General features: G+C 42.0%; 1 protein-coding gene across 1 annotated transcript in view; it reads right to left on the bottom strand.

Annotated features, from left to right (window-relative positions):
* Positions 1-830: 830 nt before the first annotated feature.
* Positions 831-21950, bottom strand: part of LOC137522062 (histone H2A deubiquitinase MYSM1-like) — a 58879-nt gene continuing 37759 nt past the window's right edge. Inside the window, exon 14 of the mRNA XM_068242085.1 lies at positions 831-875. Coding sequence (XP_068098186.1) covers positions 831-875 — 45 coding nt within the window. The remainder of the gene's footprint in view (positions 876-21950) is intronic.

Genomic DNA, 21950 nt, shown 5'->3' with positions numbered 1-21950 from the left:
AGCAACAGAGGCTGGGCTGTATAGGCAGATCCAGCCTCTGTATGCAGATAATATTCTTCAAACCCACCTCGGGTTCTCTTTAAGACCTCATAGATAGCAGGGGCACGTGTGCCCCTGGTAAACCGGCGCTATCACGTGGCTTAATGTGTTTTCCCTTCACCACCAAATACCCCTCGATAAAGTCGGGGAGTGCTTCATAGTTGGGGTATGGTTGACCGCCGCGGCACTGCCCCACATGCGTCTGTCATCGCTTATGTCAGACTCTCTCCCGCCCCTCTAACTCTTCCAACACTGTGAGGGGCCTGATAGATGCGGCGAAGCGCTGCTGATAGACGCAGGGGAATTTAACATATACTAATTTTTTAATGTGAGAATTGATACATATATAAATGTCATGTCGTATTCCAAATTTTGTTTTGGATAAAGTTCGTGATTGCCTTAAACAGTGTCCAAAATGTACATTTTATTAACATTATATGCAAATCAAAACCGTATTATAAACTCAAATGGGTTTTAACCAAGAAGCCTTGATGCGATTGGTGTGCTTGAATTTCCGTCCCGAAGGTCCAGGACCAGCCGGAAGACACATCTGTTGTACCACTCACCGGCCGATAGACATGGGAAAGCGAGTAATTTATTTCATAAATTAATTAATTAATAGGCGTTATATTGTCCCCTATGCTGCTATTTCATCCGCAAGCAGACCGCAGTAGCATAATAAAGGCTGATATACAGGGTGGAAATCCAAAAAATTAATTGCGTTCACATTGCTGTCTGTGTGTGAATACCAAACATGAACTGTCCATAGGCGTTACATGGACATTATAGCTTCACTGCAAGAGCAGAGATCGGCTGCAGGGGGTTGATGCAAGATCCTGTTAAAAAAAAAAAAACATTTATGTCACATTCTTTTTGTTTAACAGTAATCATTGTAAAAAGAAATGTTTGTAATGTCTTCAATTTTTTACACTAATAACGAAAAAAAATATTTCAAAACACAGGTCAAGATCAAGAAAGTGATGTAGAAGTACCAACTAAGAAAAAATGCAAAGACACGTGTACTGTGATGGTAGAACAGCCAGATGGAGATATATCAAGTTTTGATGAAGTAAACAAAGACGAAGATGACAAAATTCATTCTGAACATTCTTCTGTGACCCAAAGTAAACAAATGGAAACTGGATTTAAAGGTACATTCAATTGTTAATTCTCATACACTTATTCAAAATGCATACTTCATTGCTAATTAACCTTTAGCAAATTTATATAAAACACATATACTAATTAATATCCATGTAAATGTAGAATAATGTAGGGTGTAGTTGGACTATTTTAACACAAGATGTCAGTAGTGAGTTAATAGTAATGCAACCTGTGTGCATGATCCTAAAGTCCAATTTAGTACCAGCTGATGTAAAGAAGAAAGCGTTTGCTTAATTCATATTTTATTATCTGAAAAAAAGCGTTAGTATAGATAGCAATCGTTAACTATCACAGTTTCAGCAATAGAGAGGTAAGTATCGCTTAATAATCATTAAAAAATACATTAATCAGTCATAATGCTAAGGTATAGCAAAATAGAATGGATGATAGGCTGAAGTACAGAGTCTGAAAGGTGGACGATACTAAGAGTGTAGCCAGGAGTAATACATATGTAATCAAATCAATTTTGTTAAAAAGTGTTAAAAAGTGGACTGAGGAGGCTAAAGGTCAACTACAAGCCTGCTTTGATAGCACGGACTGGTCAGTTCTCGAGGCTCCATGCCTAGACGAATGGACGGAAAATGTCACCTCCTATATCCGCTTCTGTGAAGAGTCATGCATTCCAACAACGAACGTCAAAGTCTTCCCAAATAACAAACCTTGGTTCAATGGCAAGCTACGCCACCTACGGAAAATCAAAGAGGAAGCACACAAATCCGGCACCCCAGAGGAGTACAGGGAAGCCAGAAACTCCCTAAACCGAGAGCTGAAGGCGGCAAAGCGGGACTTCTCAAACAAACTAAGACAGGACCTTCAGTCCAATAACACACGGGATGTCTGGAAAGGCCTCAGGGCAGCTACTAATTTCAAGCCCCCTCCCCAACACACACTTCCTAGCATTGCGCTAGCCGAGGAGCTCAACAAATTCTATTGCAGGTTCGAGCACCTCCCCACCCACTCTGAGGACCTAGCAATCTCATCCTCACCCGGGAAGCCTCCTGCCACACCCCCCCAAGCTGCCACTGCCCTCCAAGCACCAGTAACTGTTTGGGAGGCTGACGTATTGCGGCACCTCCAGAAGCTCAACCCCAGGAAGTCTCCAGGCCCGGACGGCATATCTCCAGCCTGCCTGAAAACCTGCGCGAGCCAGCTAGCCCCGATCCTAACGTCAATCTTCAGCAAATCCCTGACAGTGTGCAAGGTCCCTTCCTGCTTCAAGAAAGCGAATATCATTCCGGTTCCCAAGAAGCCAGGTGTTACGGAACTAAACAATTTCAGACCGGTTGCCTTAACTCCAATCATCATGAAAACCTTTGAAAGGCTGGTTCTTCCCTATCTGAAGGAGCACACCGACACCAAAACGGATCCCCTGCAATTTGCATACAAGGCTAACCGGTCCGTGGAGGACACTATCAACATCAGTCTAGCACACATCATGGAACATCTGGATAAACCAAGCTCCTACGCCAGGATCCTGCTCCTAGACTTCAGCTCCGCTTTCAACACCATTTGTCCAACCATCCTGTATGAAAACCTGGCACGACTCGGTGTTGACCCTAATCTGCGCACCTGGATCAAGGATTTCCTGACCAACAGGTCGCAGTTAGTCAGGATCGGCGGCTGCTCTTCCAGTGCTAGAATCACAAACACTGGCGCCCCGCAAGGGTGCGTGCTGTCCCCGATTCTCTTCTCACTGTACACGAATAGCTGTACCTCATCCGCAGACTCTGTCAAGGTCATCAAGTTTGCAGATGACACCACCATAATTGGCCTCATAGATGAAAACGGTGAGCACGAATATCGTAAGGAGATTGAGCGGATCCTCAGGTGGTGTGAGGAAAACAATCTCGTATTAAACACAGCAAAAACCGTGGAACTAATTGTGGACTTCAGAAGGAACGCTCCGTCTCCCAGTCCAGTCTCCATTAATGGTACAGAGGTCTCCAGGGTACACAGCGCTCGGTTCCTCGGTACCACCATCACAGACAACCTGAAGTGGGAGGCGAACTCCTCCGTAATTCAAAAGAAAGCCCAGCAGAGGCTGTTCTTTCTCAGGCAGCTGAAGAAGTTCGGGATGTCGCAAGAGCTAATGATCAGCTTCTACTCTGCCACCATCGAGTCTATCCTTTGCTCCTCCATCATTGTCTGGTATTCCGGGGCAAATGCAAGGGACAAACACAAACTCCAAAGGGTAATCAGTGCTGCTGAGAAGATCATCGGGTCACCCCTGCCGCCCCTGGACATCCTGCAGTCATCTAGAATGAGGTCCAGGGCAAACAGGATCATTCAGGACCCCTCCCACCCTGGCAGTCGCTTCTTCGTCCGCCTCCCTCTAGGTCGCCGTTATAGGACCATTCTCACCAAAACCACGAGGCACAAAAACACCTTCTTTCCCCAAGCGGTTGCTCTACTTAATTCTACTTAATCATGCACTCTCCCAACTGATCTCCCTAATCTCTCCCAGCCACCCCCCTGCGGAATACGCGCACAGAAGGAACTGTCTCCAGCTGGCCACGCAGTACCACATGTCACCGTACAGTATGTCCACTTTGCATAAGATAGTCCTGCCAACCTGATCTTTGAACTGCTGCTGTCTGTTAAATTGACGTCTGGGTGTCTCTGTAGCTAAGAATCTGTACCATGTGTGTTATTGCTGTCACTGTCTGTCAAACTGTGGTTATGTCTATGTAGCCATATATGTACCATGTTGATGTTGCTTTTTATGCCAATTGTTTTGATGCTTTTTATGCCAACTGCCGTGTGTTCACAAAAAATTCCGGGTGCGGCTTCGGCCGCACTTGGCGAATAAAGTTGATTCTGATTCTGAATTTTACGCAATGCTATAGTCTTTCTGTGAACTCATTTTCATGAACCCCTTTGGATATAGTGTACGTTATTAGTGCTAGCACACAAGTTAGTCATGAGAGCATAAAACCTGCGAAAGACATGCTTGCAGTATATGTAGCCAGAGCACTGTTAATACCCACCCAAGCAAATTATCAAAATTTTTGAACTACTGGAGTCTAGTAGGCGCTACTTATATTAGATTATCAATGCTCCCGCAAATTGAAAATAGCACGTACCCTATTTTAAAAAATTACTTAAAGATACACCTTTCTGCACCCAAACCAGCTGAGGACGCTAGTTGTTAAGCGGACCACGCCGCCCTGCTGCTACTGTAAGCATTGATGTCTATGTGAGTCCGTTAAGTATGCTTTAAAACTTACTATTCTACATAGAATGGACACCTCATTATCTTTTACAATTAAGGTGCATAAACACACATCAGACTATATTGTTAGAAAAATTTAAGATGACCCACCAATGTTACCAAACTTCATGTAGTATCACAACCATAATCTACACAGTCATTTCTATGGAGCTGAACTCAACATGAAAAAATAAATGTTTGCAGGATGCTGCACACACAGATGCTGTACAGCCCCAAAAGATAAGTATCTGCAAAGATCTGTTCCTGCCAAAGATCCATTATTGAAAATTGAATTCATATTCTTTGAGATCTGAAAATCATCATACACACCTTCTTTATCAGACATTCATCTGCAGATCAAGCAATCATCTGCAGATCTGAAAATTCTTCCTGGTGGATCTGATCTGTAGATGAATATCAGTTAAATCATGTGTGAATGTTGATTTTAAGATATAATCGACTATTGTAATTTTTAGAATTTTTTTTTTTTTTGAAGAAACAAATATTTTTAGGATACTGATCTTTTTTGTTTCTACAGCATCTCTGTGTGCAGAATATTGCAAAGACTTTTTTTCAGAGGTGTAGTTCATCTCCATAGAAATCACTTTGTAGATTATGGCTGTTATACTACATTAAGGGTGGTATCATTGGTCGTTGATCTTACATTTTTCAAAAAGTATAGTCTGTTGTGTGTATGCACATTTATGCTAATAAATTTCATGGCTGACACCTGTTTCCTTTCTTTTGGACTAATTGTGGACTAGTAATTACGCAGAAAATTGAACAAATCTTAATTTAGTAATTTTGTTGTTGGTTCAGAGAACAAAGCACTGCTTTCCATATTGATACCCGAAAACAAAATAATTTTTTTCCTATTTCCAGAGGTAATGGTACTGCTTGCTCTGTGTCCCTTTTTTTTGTTAATTATAATCCATATGTAGTGTTTAATAAGTATATATTTCGTTATACATTGTACATAAAATAGAAATATGTAAATGTTAATAAAAAAATCATACACTTTAATAAATTGTTCACAGATCCCAAAATTACAAAGGAAACAGATGTTCAACATAAGAAAATGAAGAGTTCTACAAGTACTGTGATGGACAAAAACCCAGATGGAGGAGATCTAGCAATCGAAGAGGAAATGGACGACAAAAGAGATGAAAACATACATTCACAGTTATCTTCTGTGGCCAAAAAAAAAAAGAAAAATGGTGTAGGTAAATGTATATCGAAAAATAAATCAAACAAGGATGTAGAGATTGACAATGTTATTGTGTCCAAACCAATTGCAACGGTGTGCACAAAGGTTCCGCAAACAGTGAATGTTAATGTAGAGGTTCACAATGTGGCTGTAGCATCAAACGAGGAGTCTATAAAACAGATAGGCACTACCCACAAACCTGCCCCCCCATCAACTAGGCCTATACGTCATGCAACACAAACATATAAAAAATCCTCTGACTATGTGTATAGTCCTTCAATTTACAACCTAGAAAGGACCAATAAAGAAGTACAAGAAAGGAAAATACGAGGTTTAGTTGATTATGCCAACTCTTCCTTAGAAGATGAGAATTCTAACAGTAATGTTCAGAAAATGAGTACATGTGATGATTATACACCAAAAGATAGTGAGGTTGAAAAAAACCTGATTTTGGAATCGTTCAGTGTTGCAGACGAAAGTTCAAATGTTGATCTTACCCCCAACTGCACACAAATAACCAGTGAAATGGAGAACAAATCAAATGTTGAGCTTGAGATTTCTGACGCTGTTCTGTTGAGAAACAACTCGTTGCTGATGGAACGCATGTTAGGTTTCTCGAAAAATATTTACGAGCTACTGAATCATTTGCTTGAAAATGTGAAGTTTGTGCAGGAAAATCAGCTTGAAATATTGAAACGTCAAAACAAAATAATGGACAGGCAGTCAAATATATAAATATGCTAAATAAAAAATTGGTGGTGCCTAGCATTTACGAGTAGTTAGAGTTACGTTTACTAATTAAAGTAGTGAGTTGTAAAGTAGCAATAGTGTAGAACATAGAATGACCACAGGTAAAATACATGTTAATGTAGTTTCAAACAGAAGATGAGTACTTTATTTCTGATAAATAATGTATGTTCCAATACATTTTATTAGGAATCAGATGTATTCTTTCCAAAGTCATGAGTAAACAATGTTTCTAATAGTGACAATGTGTGTATAAAGACTCATTGTATATCATCCACCAAATAAAAATAGGAAAATATGAAAACTTTATAACTAAGTTTAAAGGGATACTGTAATGTTTTTTTTTGGAAAATGGGTTGAAGTTACCCGTGGCTTGGAATGTTCCCCCGCAGACATCCTGTGCCTGCGCAGCCACTCACCAATGCTCCAGCCCCGCATACAGTTCACTTATGTAATTTCGGCATTTAAAGTCTGAAAACCACCGCGCCTGCATTGATCAGTCCTCGCTCCCGCTGATGTCACCAGGAGTGTATTGCACAAGTCCAGTATGCTCTTTGGTATGCGCGGTATGCTCCTGCTGCCATCAGCGGGAGCAAGGACACGGCAATGCAGGTGCAGTGGTTTTCTGAATTTAAACAAGTGAACTGTAGGTGGGGCCGGAGCATCGGTGAGTGGCTGCGCGGGCACAGGATGTCTGCGGGTGACCATTAGAAGCCCTAGGTAACTTCAACTCATTTTCCCCCGAACGCCCTACAGTATCCCTTAAAATAATGTTAAACTAACAATTATTATTTTATTTACTATCCACATTGTGGTATTAATGATTGCGTTTTTTCATAAACTAAACAACATATTAAAAAATTTGAACATAATAGTCTGTTATTTTACAAAATAAACACTGTTATAAGGTTATGAAGGTGGACATAATTACTAGCGAAGTAAACACTATTCTTTGACGTCCAGTGTTTAAACCTATGCTGTGATGCTGTGTATAAAAAATTCACAAATTTAATAGACTCTGTAAGTTAAAAAAAGATCCCCTGTGGGGTACTAACCTTGGGTGGTGGAAGCCTTCCTGATCCTAAAGAAGCTTCCTACGCCATCCTGCGTACCACGGTGGTATAGCTGCAGCCCTATGAACAGCCTGCAAAAGGCAGAACTGTAATTTCAAAATTTACCTTTGTTGGATCAAGCCGGGGTGCTGATGCTGCTTTAGGTTATGAAATAGACCGAAATACCCAATCAGCATCGAGTCTGCTATACTGTGCATGCGCCTAAGACTTGCGCATGCGCAGTCGAGTGGACCAGAAGGCGATCGATTATTTCCAAATACTTCTGAGCCAACAGCCGTCAGAATGCCTGCGCAGGATCCATGAAGTTAAATATTACGTTACGCCTGTACGGAGGGCAACAGCAAGACCACCGAGGGACAAAAGAAGTCTTGTAAAACCTCATTAGGATCCTGAGCCTTCACACATCCGATGGGAGTACCCCCCAGTGGACGGTTTGCCTTTAGATTTATTCTTTTAAAATTAATCCACCAGCATAACATGCATTTTACCTGTGTAATTATTCATATGCTGTCCGAAAAGCATGTCTATTATTTCTACTTTGAAGTAAGGATTTCAAAAGTATGAAAGGTACATAAATATATAGTACATGCATGCTGAAAAAATTCATGTATGAAAACTTCTGTGTCCTCCATGCACTTAGACCTTCTTTAATTTTAGTAATATACACCCTTTCCACTCCTGCCCACACAGGCATAGGACATGCATAGAAGTAACCGAAGCTAAATTTACGTTTAAAAAAATTATTGGAATAGAAAGTTGAACAGTACGAACTTTATTAATAGGCATATAGGTATAGATTGTTTAATATAGTAAAGACAAATATTGTATTGAAGCACAGATTTCACACTACTAGAATTTTGTTTTAATCAGTCTTGTAATAGTGTAATGTTAATGTAAGTTAATAATGCTTCAAACTAGGCGGTACCTGCAGTGCAGGCAGTGCTGCTTATTTGGAAAACAAATTGTAACAAGTAATCAGTAATATAAAAATAATGGAGATTACTGATCCAGTGTTATTAATATTATTGCGAAGTAGTTTATTCATATAATTTTCGGTTTTTGTTAACAATCAAAAAAAAAAAAAAAAAAAAATCTTCTAAGGGTATCTGAAGGTTCCAATGTCAATACAGTCAGTAAAAATTTTAAAAAGAACAACAACTTTATACGTAAATATGAAAACAAAATACCATTTTATCATGTTTTGATAAAAATTGGGAAAGTCTGTTTAACCACTTCCTCTTTTTTTTTTACATAATATGTGAAAGAATTCAATCTGATGTGTATAACATCTATACACAATAGACTGTGTAGGTTTGTCTCTTTGATCTTTAATTTAGCTAAGGCCACAATCAAAAACAAGACAATAGTATTTTGCAAATGAAAGTACACAGACCAATTTTATACTCCTCCATATATTATTATTATTAACGAAACGTACAGTGTATTATAATGAGCAGAATTCCACATAAAGAAAAAAATAATTTGCAAGATGCTGCAAACAAAAGGTTATGTACACATGCAAAAGAATAGTATCTTCAAAAGATCTTTTCATTCCAGTGAAATTTTCATGCAAATTGCATTAATAGTCAGTGATACATGAATATCATTGTACACTCCTTTTTTAAGAAAAAAATCTTCTGCAGATTATTTCAACCTAGAAATATTTATCAATATGGATCAGAATGTCTAATCTGCAGATGAATATCATTTAAACAAGGTGTGTATGAGGATATGAAGATCTTATGCACTACTAATGATAGTTTCGGAAAAGGTTCTTTTTAAGGAACCGATCTTTTGCAGATACTAACATTTTGTATTGGTATATGTGTGCAACTTCTTGCCAATTTTTTTTTTTCGTGTAAGGCTTCTTGCACACCAAGACGTTGCATTAGGTGGCACGTTAAGGTCGCATAACGTGCACCTAACACAACGTATGGTGCTGCAAGAGCCGACGGTAGAGTGAGCCGCGTTAGGCGGCTCGAGTCCTATAATGTCTCCCAGAGTGGCGCTGATTGGCCAGCGGGACCACGTGATGCGGAGCGAGACACTCCGCATCACGTGGTCCCGCCGGCCAATCAGCGCCCGCCAGTGCAGTGAATATTAAGTAGCCATGTGCGCGGCTACTGTAGCTGGCTCTCCCCGCCTCCTCTCCGCCCCCCACTGCGCATGTGCAAACAGTCTAACGCGGCTATAGCCGCTCCAACGCCGTAGCATGCTGCACTTTGCACAGAACGTGCAGCGTTACATGTAACGCAACGTGGGCTGTGTGAACAGCCCACTTGTGTTACATTGCTGTGCGTTGGGGGAGCGTTACAGGCGCACTAACGTGCGCCTGTAACGTCTTGGTGTGTAAGCAGCCTAAATTCTGCTGTCTAGCAAAGACTGCAAAGCTATAGCTAGAAAACTACTTGAACGTTGGGCAGATTTATCTTTTTTTTTTTTTACAGACTGTTTTTTGATGTGTGTATGAACGTAGAGGTTTAATGGGGAGGTTGAAAATAGTACAGATTATTCATACTCAAGGCTTACTTCCTACAACTATCATACCAAACTCTTTTGAAGAATTACAGAACAATTATACACCCATTCATGTAATATGTGAACCATACCTATGCAGTCTATTATATGGAACAGAACTCGCCATCAGACAGAAAGATGATGCACCAAAAAAAGACGTTGTGTACAGTTTATTCAAAACTTCTGTTCCTGCAAAACATCCGTTCATGCAAAATGCATTCATAGTCTATGATGTCTGCAGATCATACACACCTTCTTTAAAGTGAACCTTAAGCTTTAAAAAAATAATTTTGTTTATTCACCTTTGGCTTCTACTAGCCCACCACAGCACTCCTGTGCCCTCGCAGACACTCACCAACCCTCTGATCCCCTGCTGCAAACTGTTGACGTATTTTCGGACAGGCCCGTTTAGAGAGGCCACGTGTAGTTTTTAGTGCATTACCGACTATAATTAGCGCCATTACGTGCAGCCACGCATACAAAACTACGCTTTGCTGCTTATCTATGCATGCGTAATGCATCAACGCGTATATAATTTTGCGTTGCTGCCTTCAAAAGCGTTCATTATAGTATGGAATTTAGAAAAAGCTAGGCGTGGCCAGTCCTGATGGGCCTGTCGGCAAAAACAAACATATTTTAGAGCAGGGGAGCAGAGGATTGGTGAGTGGCTGCAGGGGCCTTGTAGAAGCCCAAGGTGAGTAAAAAATGTTTTTCCCATGTTTAAGTGTTTATTGAACAGACATTCATATCCACCTGTGATCCACCTCGACGTTTTTTTAGATCTGCAGATGATTTTTTTGGATCTGCAGCTCAATGTCTTTAGCACAACGTGTGTATGATGATATGCAGATTTCATACCATATAAATGCAATTTGCAGTAACGGATCTTTGGCATGGCTAAGATGTTGAAGGTACTAATATTTTCTGCCTGTACTGCATATGTGTGTGCTGCATTGTACTAAGATGTAATTGTGATGAGGAGATCAGCTCCATTGAGAACTATGAAGATATGTCTCTCACACTTAGTTAAGGTGTATAAAATTGTTATGTGATTTTTCATTTTCTAAAGACTATATTGTGATATGTGTACAATCCTTAAGACTATTATCCAATGTGTGTAATCATCCTTATGCAGTCAACAAATGTGATGAACCATGGAATTTTTCATTACTAGCAGTTGGTATTTAGAATAGAATTTTATATTTGAAAAATGAGAATTTAGTTTGTTAATATAATCTTTGATGCCACACAGTTGACAAGGTATTGTTTGAATACAACCACCCCCCCCCCCCCCACCACCAATATAAATAAGGGTATCCATTGTAGTAGTTAATAATTCAACTATGTCAGTATATTCCAGATTAGTGAATATTTTTGAATATTGTCATATACCTTATTTATCATAGTTAAATCATACTTCAATGTATACAGTTGTATTTATGCCCATTAATAGTTAATTGTAATCAAGCCTATCGTTACAGATTTTATACATGTGCAATAGTACATTATTTTCAATTGTTATTGAGCAATAAAAATATGTTGACATTATAAGCATTATCTTTTCATTTCAATATTATAAAACTTGAAGAAATTTTCCTTACTTCAAGTAGTAATGGATTACAAATCATAATGTACCTCTCACACGTGTTATCTGTGGTAGTAGTGTTGTGTTAAGGAAAAATGTATGGGTTACTGGAAATTCAATGGAATGTTACCGTGCTTTGTAACTGTCCCCTGCATATATCCGATGGCCACGCAGCACCTCATCGATGGTCCTGCACCATCTCCGGTTCACTTATTGAAAATCAAAATTACAAGTACGAAAACAACTGCACATGCTTTGACATGTACTCGCTCTCGCTGGTGTCACAAGTAGTGTACTGTACAGTCACAGTAAGCTCTGTGTATAGCACGATCCCAATATGGTCTGTACCAGCGCAGTACACTTCTGTTGACAACAGGTTAAGCTAGGCCACGTCTACGCAGGCTTCTGGGTTTTCTGAATTTAAAATATCACATTCCATAAGTGAACCTGAGGTGGAACCTGGAGCATCGGTGAACGGCTGCGCATGGACAAGATGTCTGCGGGGGACAATTAGTATCCCCAGGTAACTTCAAATCATGTCCACCAAACACCTAAAGTATCCCTTTAAGGACAAAATAGTTTTTTAAGCTGGAGTTCATTTTTATTAAATAATGGAAGGTAAGAGGTGCCGGTAGAAGTCCCATATCAAAGCCTAAAAATAGCAACATTATCGCTCCCCACAGGTCAGGTAAAAAACTTACAGCGGTCCTGTAGGTCCCGCATTTCTGGCTTATAGTACTGAACGGCAGACAAACACTGAGCAATGCTCCAGAATCAATAGTTTTCAATTATGTAAATGTATAATATGAAGTGTTCAAAACAATGAACATGTGTTGGCGTGTACTCAGTACTGGTGATGCCATCAGCAGCATACTGGTAATTTAAAGAGCATATTTGGAGTGTACAGTATGGTCCTGGTGACATGAGCGCTATCAACTACAAATGAAACATAGTGTTTACTGAGAGGCATAGTGAGTGCATATAAGATATTAATATTTGTTACAAGTGAAAGGTAAATGACAAGTAGGTATAAAGGCTCAAAGAATAATACATTTCTACAACATTGAAACTAAACACAAATGAAATCTTCCATGGACTCACCATGCCCCTCTACGAATATCTTGTCGTTTTATCTTATACATTTTTTATTTTTTTAACAGTACAGGAATTTTGTGGGTTGCCTAATTGTAAGAACAACTGTAAAGCCTAAAGGTGCTCATTGGACTTTGTGCCCCGTAGAGCATGAATGCTGCCACAAATTGACACACATGTTTTATTGACATACTCTGGAGAAGTAGTGTAATGGTTTTTGAGTTTTATTGTTTTTCACATTCCAATGCTGTTTGTGAAACATAGATATTTCTGTAAAGTAATACATTTTTCATAAACAATAATACATTGACAAAGCTATATCTCCAAATCAGCATGGGTATGTATAAAAATACACCTCAAAAAACATTACACAACTTATCATCACTATGGCGTAACCACATGTTTTGCACTTTTTTACACTATAAATGCGCTAAGAGGCACAAAGGGCAAAGAGTACCTATATAATTACAATGGTCATTTTAGTTTCAATAATATTCTTCTATAGTAAGTGCCCCTAAAATTCCATGTCAGTATTGGAAGCACAATAATGACCACAATTTCTAAAAAAGACAAGCCAAATTATTCCTATTGGAGTAAGTTGAGTTCATAGAAGATTTTATTTTCTTATACAAGTTTGTGGAATTTTTTTTTTTTTCCATGCAGGCTATTTTTCAAGTAAATTGCCACACCAAATATACAATGCCATGAACTCAAAATACTTGGAAGGGAATTATTTGTGTTGCCTTTGTAGAATGTGTACATTAGTGGGATTCCAAAAGTGCACTGGCATTTTTAGTGCGCTAAACCTTGAGGACTAGTGTTAAAAAAAAATATTGGTAAATAAACAGTGACATGCTAAAGCTACTGATTGGATTTGGTGTCTCTTAGCGCAGTTATGGTGGGAAAAAGTGCCACACATGTGGTACCGCCATACTGAGGAGAAGCATTATAATGTGTTTTGTGTGATCTGTGTATTTTTAAACTTAACCATGGTTGCTGTGCGAAAATAGTTTGTAGTTGACCATTCTTTTTTAATTTTTTTAAAAAAACAATTGTAAATTAAATACACATTTAATCAAAACAACCTGGGTGTGTGTTAAAATACAATCCAATACAAAAAAAAAAATAATTTAACTGAGTACGGCGATACCACGAGTGACACTGTTTTACATCATAGGTGCGGTTAGGGGGCCAAAAATCCTTTGAACCGGTCATTGAGAGGCATTTGTTTACAAGAATACTCCTCTAGGTTTATGTACCATAAAATGCAATGGCAGTATAGGAACCTAAAAAATAAGCAAATTTTAGAAATAAGACACACCAAGGTATAACCTTAGGTATATGGTGAGTTCATATAAGATGTTATTTTTATCTAAAGATAGTGAAAGATTATACTTTTTATTATAAATACTTTCCAATACATTTTAAGACCAAACATAATCGTATATGAATTAGTCCAACATGTTACAGAATACATTTGGGGTGTCTTTTTTCATCAATGTGGTAAGTTGTGTGTTTCCTTCCTATACCGCCCCGAAATTTTACGAGTCTAAAAACCGTAAATACTGTGGCTAACAAATGTTACAAAATGACTGTTCAGGGGTATAAGGATATGCAAATTTTTCTGACAGGTGGTGTAAGAGGATGCAAATTTTGTTGAAACTGTAATAAGAAGGGTGTCCGTTTTGATGACAGTTTATATTGGGCATGATCTGATGGATACGAGTGTTAGGGGGTGACAGGTGGTGAATAATGGTTGTTTCAGGGGGTGGCTAGAGGGGAAAATAGATGGAATGAATGCACTGGCGAGGTGATCGGAGGGTGCTTGGAGGGTGATCTGCGTGTTTCGGACGATTGATCATGAGCGCACACGGTTCAAATTAGGGCCTTGATGTGATGGGTAGGTGTGCTAGGGGGTGACAGGAGGTGATTATTGGGTGTATCAAGGTTTGATTAGAGTGGGGAAATAGATGCAAGCAATGCACTGGCGGATTGCAGCAATGCAGTGGCGGAATGCACTGGCGAGATGATCATGGTTTTAGTCTGAGGGATTTGGGAGGGTATGGGCGGGTGATTGGGTGACCTAGGGGCAGATAGGGGTCTAATCTAATGGTTATCAGTGACGGGATGATTGATGGATGATTGAAAGGTGATAAGTGGATAGATGCATACAGTACACAGGAGGGTGGGCCGGGGGTGAGGGGGAGGTGTTTGGGTAGAATATAAGGGGTGGGGGGGTTGTCTTTTATCAGAATGGAGCAGAGTGCAGTTTAGGATATTAAATATAATGTAGTGTTGAGAGATAGTGAAAGTTAGTGATTGACGGTTGATTAGGGGGGTGATTTTGTTCAAACAGGGGTATGGGGGGTGGTCAGTTGTGGTGCTGTGGTAGATAAGGGGACAGGGGAGGAGGTGAAGTAAGTGAGATTGGGTGTAGACTAGGGTTGCTGCAGTATGCCCTTGTGGTCCCTTGTACACTGGTACCACCAGGTCCGGAGGCAGCCTGTATAATATGCTTAATGTACATTCCTAAGCATATTATACAAATTATATTATATTAGAAAGGTATTATAAGCTTACGACGCAGAAATCTGTATTACGGTGCCCACCGGCGCTGCTAATTGTCCGACGTGCTGGAGGATAAATCCATGGCCATTGATCACCGGCATAGGATAGCGTCTAGGATGACACCATTGCTACGTCTATGCCCGTACAAAGAGCGAAGATAATTGTAGATGCTGCGTTCCTTGGGTGATTCACCTTCAACACGCCCCTGTGCAGTGGGCAGCCGGTAAGTGGTTAAATGAAAAATGATTGTTGCAGGCACGTGCACAGGGGGGGTGCTCTGGGTGCCCAGGTATAAACGTTTTTAAAAAAAGTAAAAAAACGCCCCTATCGAGGCACAAAATAAGATTCTACACCGCCCGCAATAAACCAAACCCACCCGCTGGAAACACTGCCCCAGCCTGGTGCAATTTCCGGTGAAGAGGGACAGACAGGAATCCTAGTGTGGCATACTGACCTCTACCTAGACCAGCACCCATAGTGACCTCTCACTTCATCTAGTACTTAGTCAACACTCCCTCCCCTAGCAATCACAGTGATCTCTACCTAGGACCCATACTGAACTCTCCCTACAAAGTACCCACAGTGACATCTCCCTTCACCTAGCACCCATACTGACCTCTACATCCAACTACCAAACACAGTGACCTCTCCATACACCTGGGACCGATAGTGAACTATGCCTCCCCAGCACCCATAGTGACCTCTACCTCCCCCAGGAACCATAGTGACCTCTTCCTCCACCTAGCACCCACAGTGAACTCTCCCGCCACCTAGAACACACAGTAACCTTTCCCTCCCCTACCACCCACAGTGACCTCTCCCTCCACCTACCAACCACAGTGACCTCTCCCTCCACCTACCACCCACAGTGACCTCTCCCTCCCCTACCACCCACAGTGACCTCACCCTCCACCTACCACCCACAGTGACCTTTCCCTCCACCTACCACCCACAGTGACCTCTCCCTCCACCTACCACCCACAGTGAACTCTCCCTCCACCTACCACCCACAGTGACCTCTACCTCCACCTACCACCCACACTGACCTCTCCCTCCACCTACCACCCACAGTGACCTCTACCTACAGCCCACAGTGAAATCTACCTCCACCTACCACCCACAGTGACCTCTACCTCCACCCCCAGCACCAACATTGATTTAACCCTACACAAATAGTTAGACTCCTGTCCACGGCAGCACCCACAGGTACCTGCCATCCAAAAAGCAGCACCTCTAGTGATATCTCCAATTGCAAGGGCCCAGAGTGGCTTCTTCAACATCCAGCATCCACTTCCTCCTCCAGTAATCAAACTGACTTCAATGACCTCTAACTCCCTTACCATCAACTATGCCATTCATACCAGCACACCTAGTGACCTCCCACCCCCTGCACCCACAATGACCTCTACCTCTAGAGAGTAGCAGTGAGCTCACCAAAAGGACACACAGTGAACTCTCTTTCCTCCAGCACACATACTGACCTTTAATTTTAAAAGCACCCACAGTTAATTATCCCCCCAGCACCCGCAGTGACCTATTCTTCCACCATCAACCACAATGACCTCAAGCTCCCATAGCAACAACTATGCCATTCATAGCAGTACCCACAGTGACCTCCTGCACCCTGCACCCACAGCAATCACATAAATATTCAGAAACCACCTTAAACTCAACCATTACTCCACACTATAGCAAGCCACCACTACTTGCACCAAGCACTAGAGATGGTCCGAACCTCCGATTTTCGGTTCGTGACCCTGGTTCGCGAACTTTCGCGGAAGGTTCGGTTTGCGGTAAAGTTCTCGAACCGCAATAGACTTCAATGGGGATGCGAACTTATAAAAAAAAATTATGCTGGCCACAAAACTGATGTAAAAGATGTTTCAAGGGGTCTAACAACTGGAGGGGTGCATGGCGTAGTGGGATACATGCCAAAAGTCCCAGGAAAAAATCTGGATTTGACGCAAAGCAGCGTTTTCAGGGCAGAAATCACATTGAATGCTAAATGACATGCCTAAAGTGCTTTAAAACATCTTGCATGTGTATACATCAATCAGGTAGTGTAATTAAGGTACTGCTTCACACCGACACACCAAACTCACCGTGTAACGCACCGCAAACAGCTGTTTGTGTAGTGACGGCCGTGCTGGACTGGTGCGAGCACCATGGCGAGAGTGCAGGTTTTAGTGGCTTTACAGCCCATATGGTTCAATGAACAGAACAGGTATGCAGTGGCGGGTTCACTGAACAGAACAGGTATGCAGTGGCGGTATCACTGAACAGAACAGTTTAACCCACCACTGCATACCTGTGCTGTTCATTGAACCCGCCACTGCATACCTGTTCTGTTCATTGAACCCGCCACTGCATACCTGTTCTGTGAAGAGATGTATGTGAGGAGTGATCAGCAGTCTGTGGAGGAGGGTGAAATGATGAGGACAAATAAAGAGGAGGAAACTGTTACAGAGAGCAAAACTGGGTGGAGTCCCGGCATCAGGAACCTCTCAGAGACTCGTCTCTCTGTATCCACAGACTGTACAACGGATGATGATGTCATTGGACAAGAGTCTCCTGCAGATATCCTGGTTAACCCAAATATTCTCCCAGACTCCACTCACCTGTCTAACCATGAAGGGCCCCATACCCAGCACAGCTCTCCACCTGCTGGAGGGTCTCATTCCTGTTACACATGTGGGAAATGTTTTTTATGTAAATCACATCTTATCAGACATGAGAGATCTCCCACAGGTGAGAAGACGTATTCATGTGCTGAGTGTGGGAAATGTTTTGGAGAGAAAGGAAACCGTGTCAGGCATGAGAGATCACAAACTGGTAAGAAGCCGTATTCATGTGCTGAGTGTGGGAAATGTTTTGGAGAGAAAGGAAAACTTATCAGACATGAGAGATCTCACACAGGTGAGAAGCCGTATTCATGTGCTGAATGTGGGAAATGTTTTGTAGAGAAAGGAAACCTTATCAGACATGAGAGATCTCCCACAGGTGAGAAGCCGTATTCATGTGCTGAATGTGGGAAATGTTTTGGAGAGAAAGGAAACCTTATCAGGCATGAGAGATCTCCCACTGGTGAGATGCCGTATTCATGTGCTGAATGTGGGAAATGTTTTGAAGAGAAAGGAAGATTTATCAGACATGAGAGATCTGCCACTGGTGAGAAGCCGTATTCATGTGGTGAGTGTGGGAAATGTTTTGGAGAGAAAGGAAACCTTATCAGACATGAGAGATCTGCCACTGGTGAGAAGCCGTATTCATGTGCTGAGTGTGGGAAATGTTTTGTAGAGAAAGGAAAAATTATCAGGCATGAGAGATCTCCCACAGGTGAGAAGCCGTATTCATGTGCTGAGTGTGGGAAATGTTTTGTAGAGAAAGGAAACCTTATCAGACATGAGAGATCTCCCACAGGTGAGAAGCCGTATTCATGTGGTGAGTGTGGGAAATGTTTTGGAGAGAAAGGAAACCTTATCAGACATGAGAGATCTGCCACTGGTGAGAAGCCGTATTCATGTGGTGAGTGTGGGAAATGTTTTGGAGAGAAAGGAAACCTTATCAGACATGAGAGATCTGCCACTGGTGAGAAGCCGTATTCATGTGCTGAGTGTGGGAAATGTTTTGTAGAGAAAGGAAAAATTATCAGGCATGAGAGATCTCCCACAGGTGAGAAGCCGTATTCATGTGCTGAGTGTGGGAAATGTTTTGTAGAGAAAGGAAACCTTACCAGACATGAGAGATCTCACACAGGTGAGAAGCCGTATTCATGTGCTGAATGTGGGAAATGTTTTGGAGAGAAAGGAAACCTTATCAGGCATGAGAGATCTCCCACTGGTGAGATGCCGTATTCATGTGCTGAGTGTGGGAAATGTTTTGAACAGTGGCGGGTTCACTGAACAGAACAGGTATGCAGTGGCGGGTTCACAGAACAGGTATGCAGCAAGGAACAAGCTAAGCCTAACTAATCTTTCCCTATGAGAGACAGTCTGCAGCAGCTCGCCCTACTCTCACTAACGCAGGCACACGAGTGAGCGTAATGGCCGCTGCCTGCCTTTTCTTAGGGGGGGGAGTGGCTCCAGGGGCTAGTGTAGCCTAATTGGCTACACTGGGCCTGCTGACTGTGATGTAGAGGGTCAAAGTTGACAGCTCAGGGTGCATTATGGGGCAAACCGAACTTCCGCTAAAGTTTGAAAAAGTTCGCCACCGCCTATACTATACAACCTATACTCACATCCAGACTCAATTTGGCACATTGAAATTGCATCGAAACACCAACATTAAAACGAATACCTTCAAAACCTTTACACTATAGATGGCACCCAGTACTTACACCAACATGGCAAAGTACTTGCAGCAAGGTCTGACATGACACTCAATACTCACACCTGCGCACAGCCTCCACATGGCACCCACTCACATAACCAGTACTAGCACCCGAAGTACATGCACTCAAAACCAACATGACAAACAACACACACCAAGAGCTAGCACCCAGTGCCGCCATGACAAATATTTGAACCTATGTTATACACAATACCTGCAACCGAAAAAACACGTTTCATCTGCAGTAGTAAAATTTGCAATAAGCTTACACTTGATGCCCAGCACCCACAGCAAACACTCACATAGGACATCCAGTCCTTGCACCAACAACTCCAAAAGCACTGAGTACCTGTAATCAACACGTACATGATGGTTGATACACACCCATACAGCCAGAATCCTCAAGACACCCTGTTCCAGCGCCCAGAAGCAACAAGACACACACACAGCATCTAACTTTAGCACCCACATGACAATAAATACCCAACTAACCGGCACCCATGACACAAATGTCACCACCATGTACTCACTCCAAGTACCCACTTGGCATTCAGTATTTGCACCTAAGACCCACATACCCCCATAATCAACCACCACATTGCCCAGTACTCACACGTCAACAAGTCACAAAGCCATTTTATGCACATAGTACCCGTCCATGGCCAGCACCCAAAACAGCATCCCAGTACCCATCCTCCCCTATGACACAAAGTCTGCATGATACTGCTATAAAAGATGTGTGTGTGTGTGTGTGTGTGTGTGTGTGTGTGTGTGTGTGTGTGTGTGTGTTAGGGGTGTGGTTTTTTAAAGAGGAAGTGCAACGGCAAAACATGCCCTGGGGGGATACTCACCTCGGAAGGGTGGAAGACTAAGGATCCTAATGAGGCTTCCACCGCCGTCCTCCGTCCTTCGGGGTTCTCGCTGTAGCCCAGACGTGATGTAATATTTACATTCCTGGCTCCTGCGCAGGCGCTCTGACGGCTGTCGGCTCCAAAGTAGGCAGAAATACCCGATCGCCGTCGGGTACGCTCTAATGCACAGTCGCAAATCTACAGCGCATGCACAGTAGAGCGGACCCGACGGAGATCGGGTATTTCCGTATATTTCAGAACTGAAAACAGCCACAGTGCACCAGCTGGAGACATGAAAACTAAATATTGAAATTACAGTCGGGCCTGTCGCAAACTGTTCAGAGGGCTGCAGAGAGAACCACGTGGGAAAGAGGACGGCGTGGGAACCTTGATTGGGATCGGGAGTGTTCCACCACCCTAGGTGAGTACCCCCCAGGGCATCTTTTTGAACTTACAGAGTCTCTTTAAGACTGCATTATGCTTTCTGGAGAGGGGATATTAAATACACAATTTAGCCACCCATTCGCCCCATAGCTGGTACCCACATCTGACACTCATATGAGAACAAATATCTGCTCCCAAATAATCCATGGATTAAAAATCCAAAGCCCACACATAACCAGCAACCAGTTCATGCATGGAAACAAGGATCCTCTGCAAGGCCCTGAATTGGTGATGTAAAAGACACATTTTATCAGTATCAAACGATGTATTTATATTCTGCTTAGTTGACACGCAACTTTCCACGCACCTTGACCTGCGTTCAAAGTCGCTTAACGATAATTAGCGTTAAGCTGAAGAACAACTAACGGAAATTCTCGTTTGCGGATGTTAACGAATGTAACGCTGTACGTTTTTCACTTAACGGAAAATTGCGTTTATAAATATATATAGACTCTTCTTCGAACGATAAATAGCGTTAAAAATAGAACGTTGAAGAGCGTTAAGAATCAAACGGTGAATAGCGTTAAGAATCGTTTCTGTCACAACATTAAATATTTATTAACGGTAAATATCGTTAAGCAATTATCGTCATATCGATGATGCCCGGACTCTTAACGTTAAATTGCGTTAAGAGTAAAGATTTTAGCGATAACGGCGTGCACCATTTTTCACAGGCGCCATTTTCTGATGAATGCCCACCAGGAGTGTTACATAGGACGAAATCCTTATGAACAGCGAAGCATTGTGGGAAAGACATAGTACTTATAGTACACGCCTCCAATGAATGTGGCCAGGCAATTTGCATGACAACGTATGCAAATTCCTCTGCAAGCACAAGCTGCAAAACTGACAGAAGCTCTTCTTTCCAGAGTCCTGCAGCATGCAAACCTACACAATGGTCAAAGGGCTGCCTGCCTGCACAGGCAGCTGAGCAAATCATCACAGGTAGTTTCTGGATCCTACAGAGGCTTCCCCCTTCCTCCTCCTCCCGGCTGTCCAGTGCCGAGACGCATGCGCAGTATTATGGACCTTATCAGGCTCTGCTTTTTTGGTCGACACCCAATCGGGTTCATGCTACTGTGCAAGCGCAAATGTGAAGGGGACAGAGCTTGAAAAGGCCAGT

This window comes from Hyperolius riggenbachi, chromosome 6 (genome assembly GCF_040937935.1).
Source record: "Hyperolius riggenbachi isolate aHypRig1 chromosome 6, aHypRig1.pri, whole genome shotgun sequence".
NCBI classification, from domain to species: Eukaryota; Metazoa; Chordata; class Amphibia; order Anura; family Hyperoliidae; genus Hyperolius; species Hyperolius riggenbachi.
The sequence above is the reverse complement of the archived record's forward strand: the minus strand, read 5'-3'. Positions and strand labels throughout refer to the sequence as shown.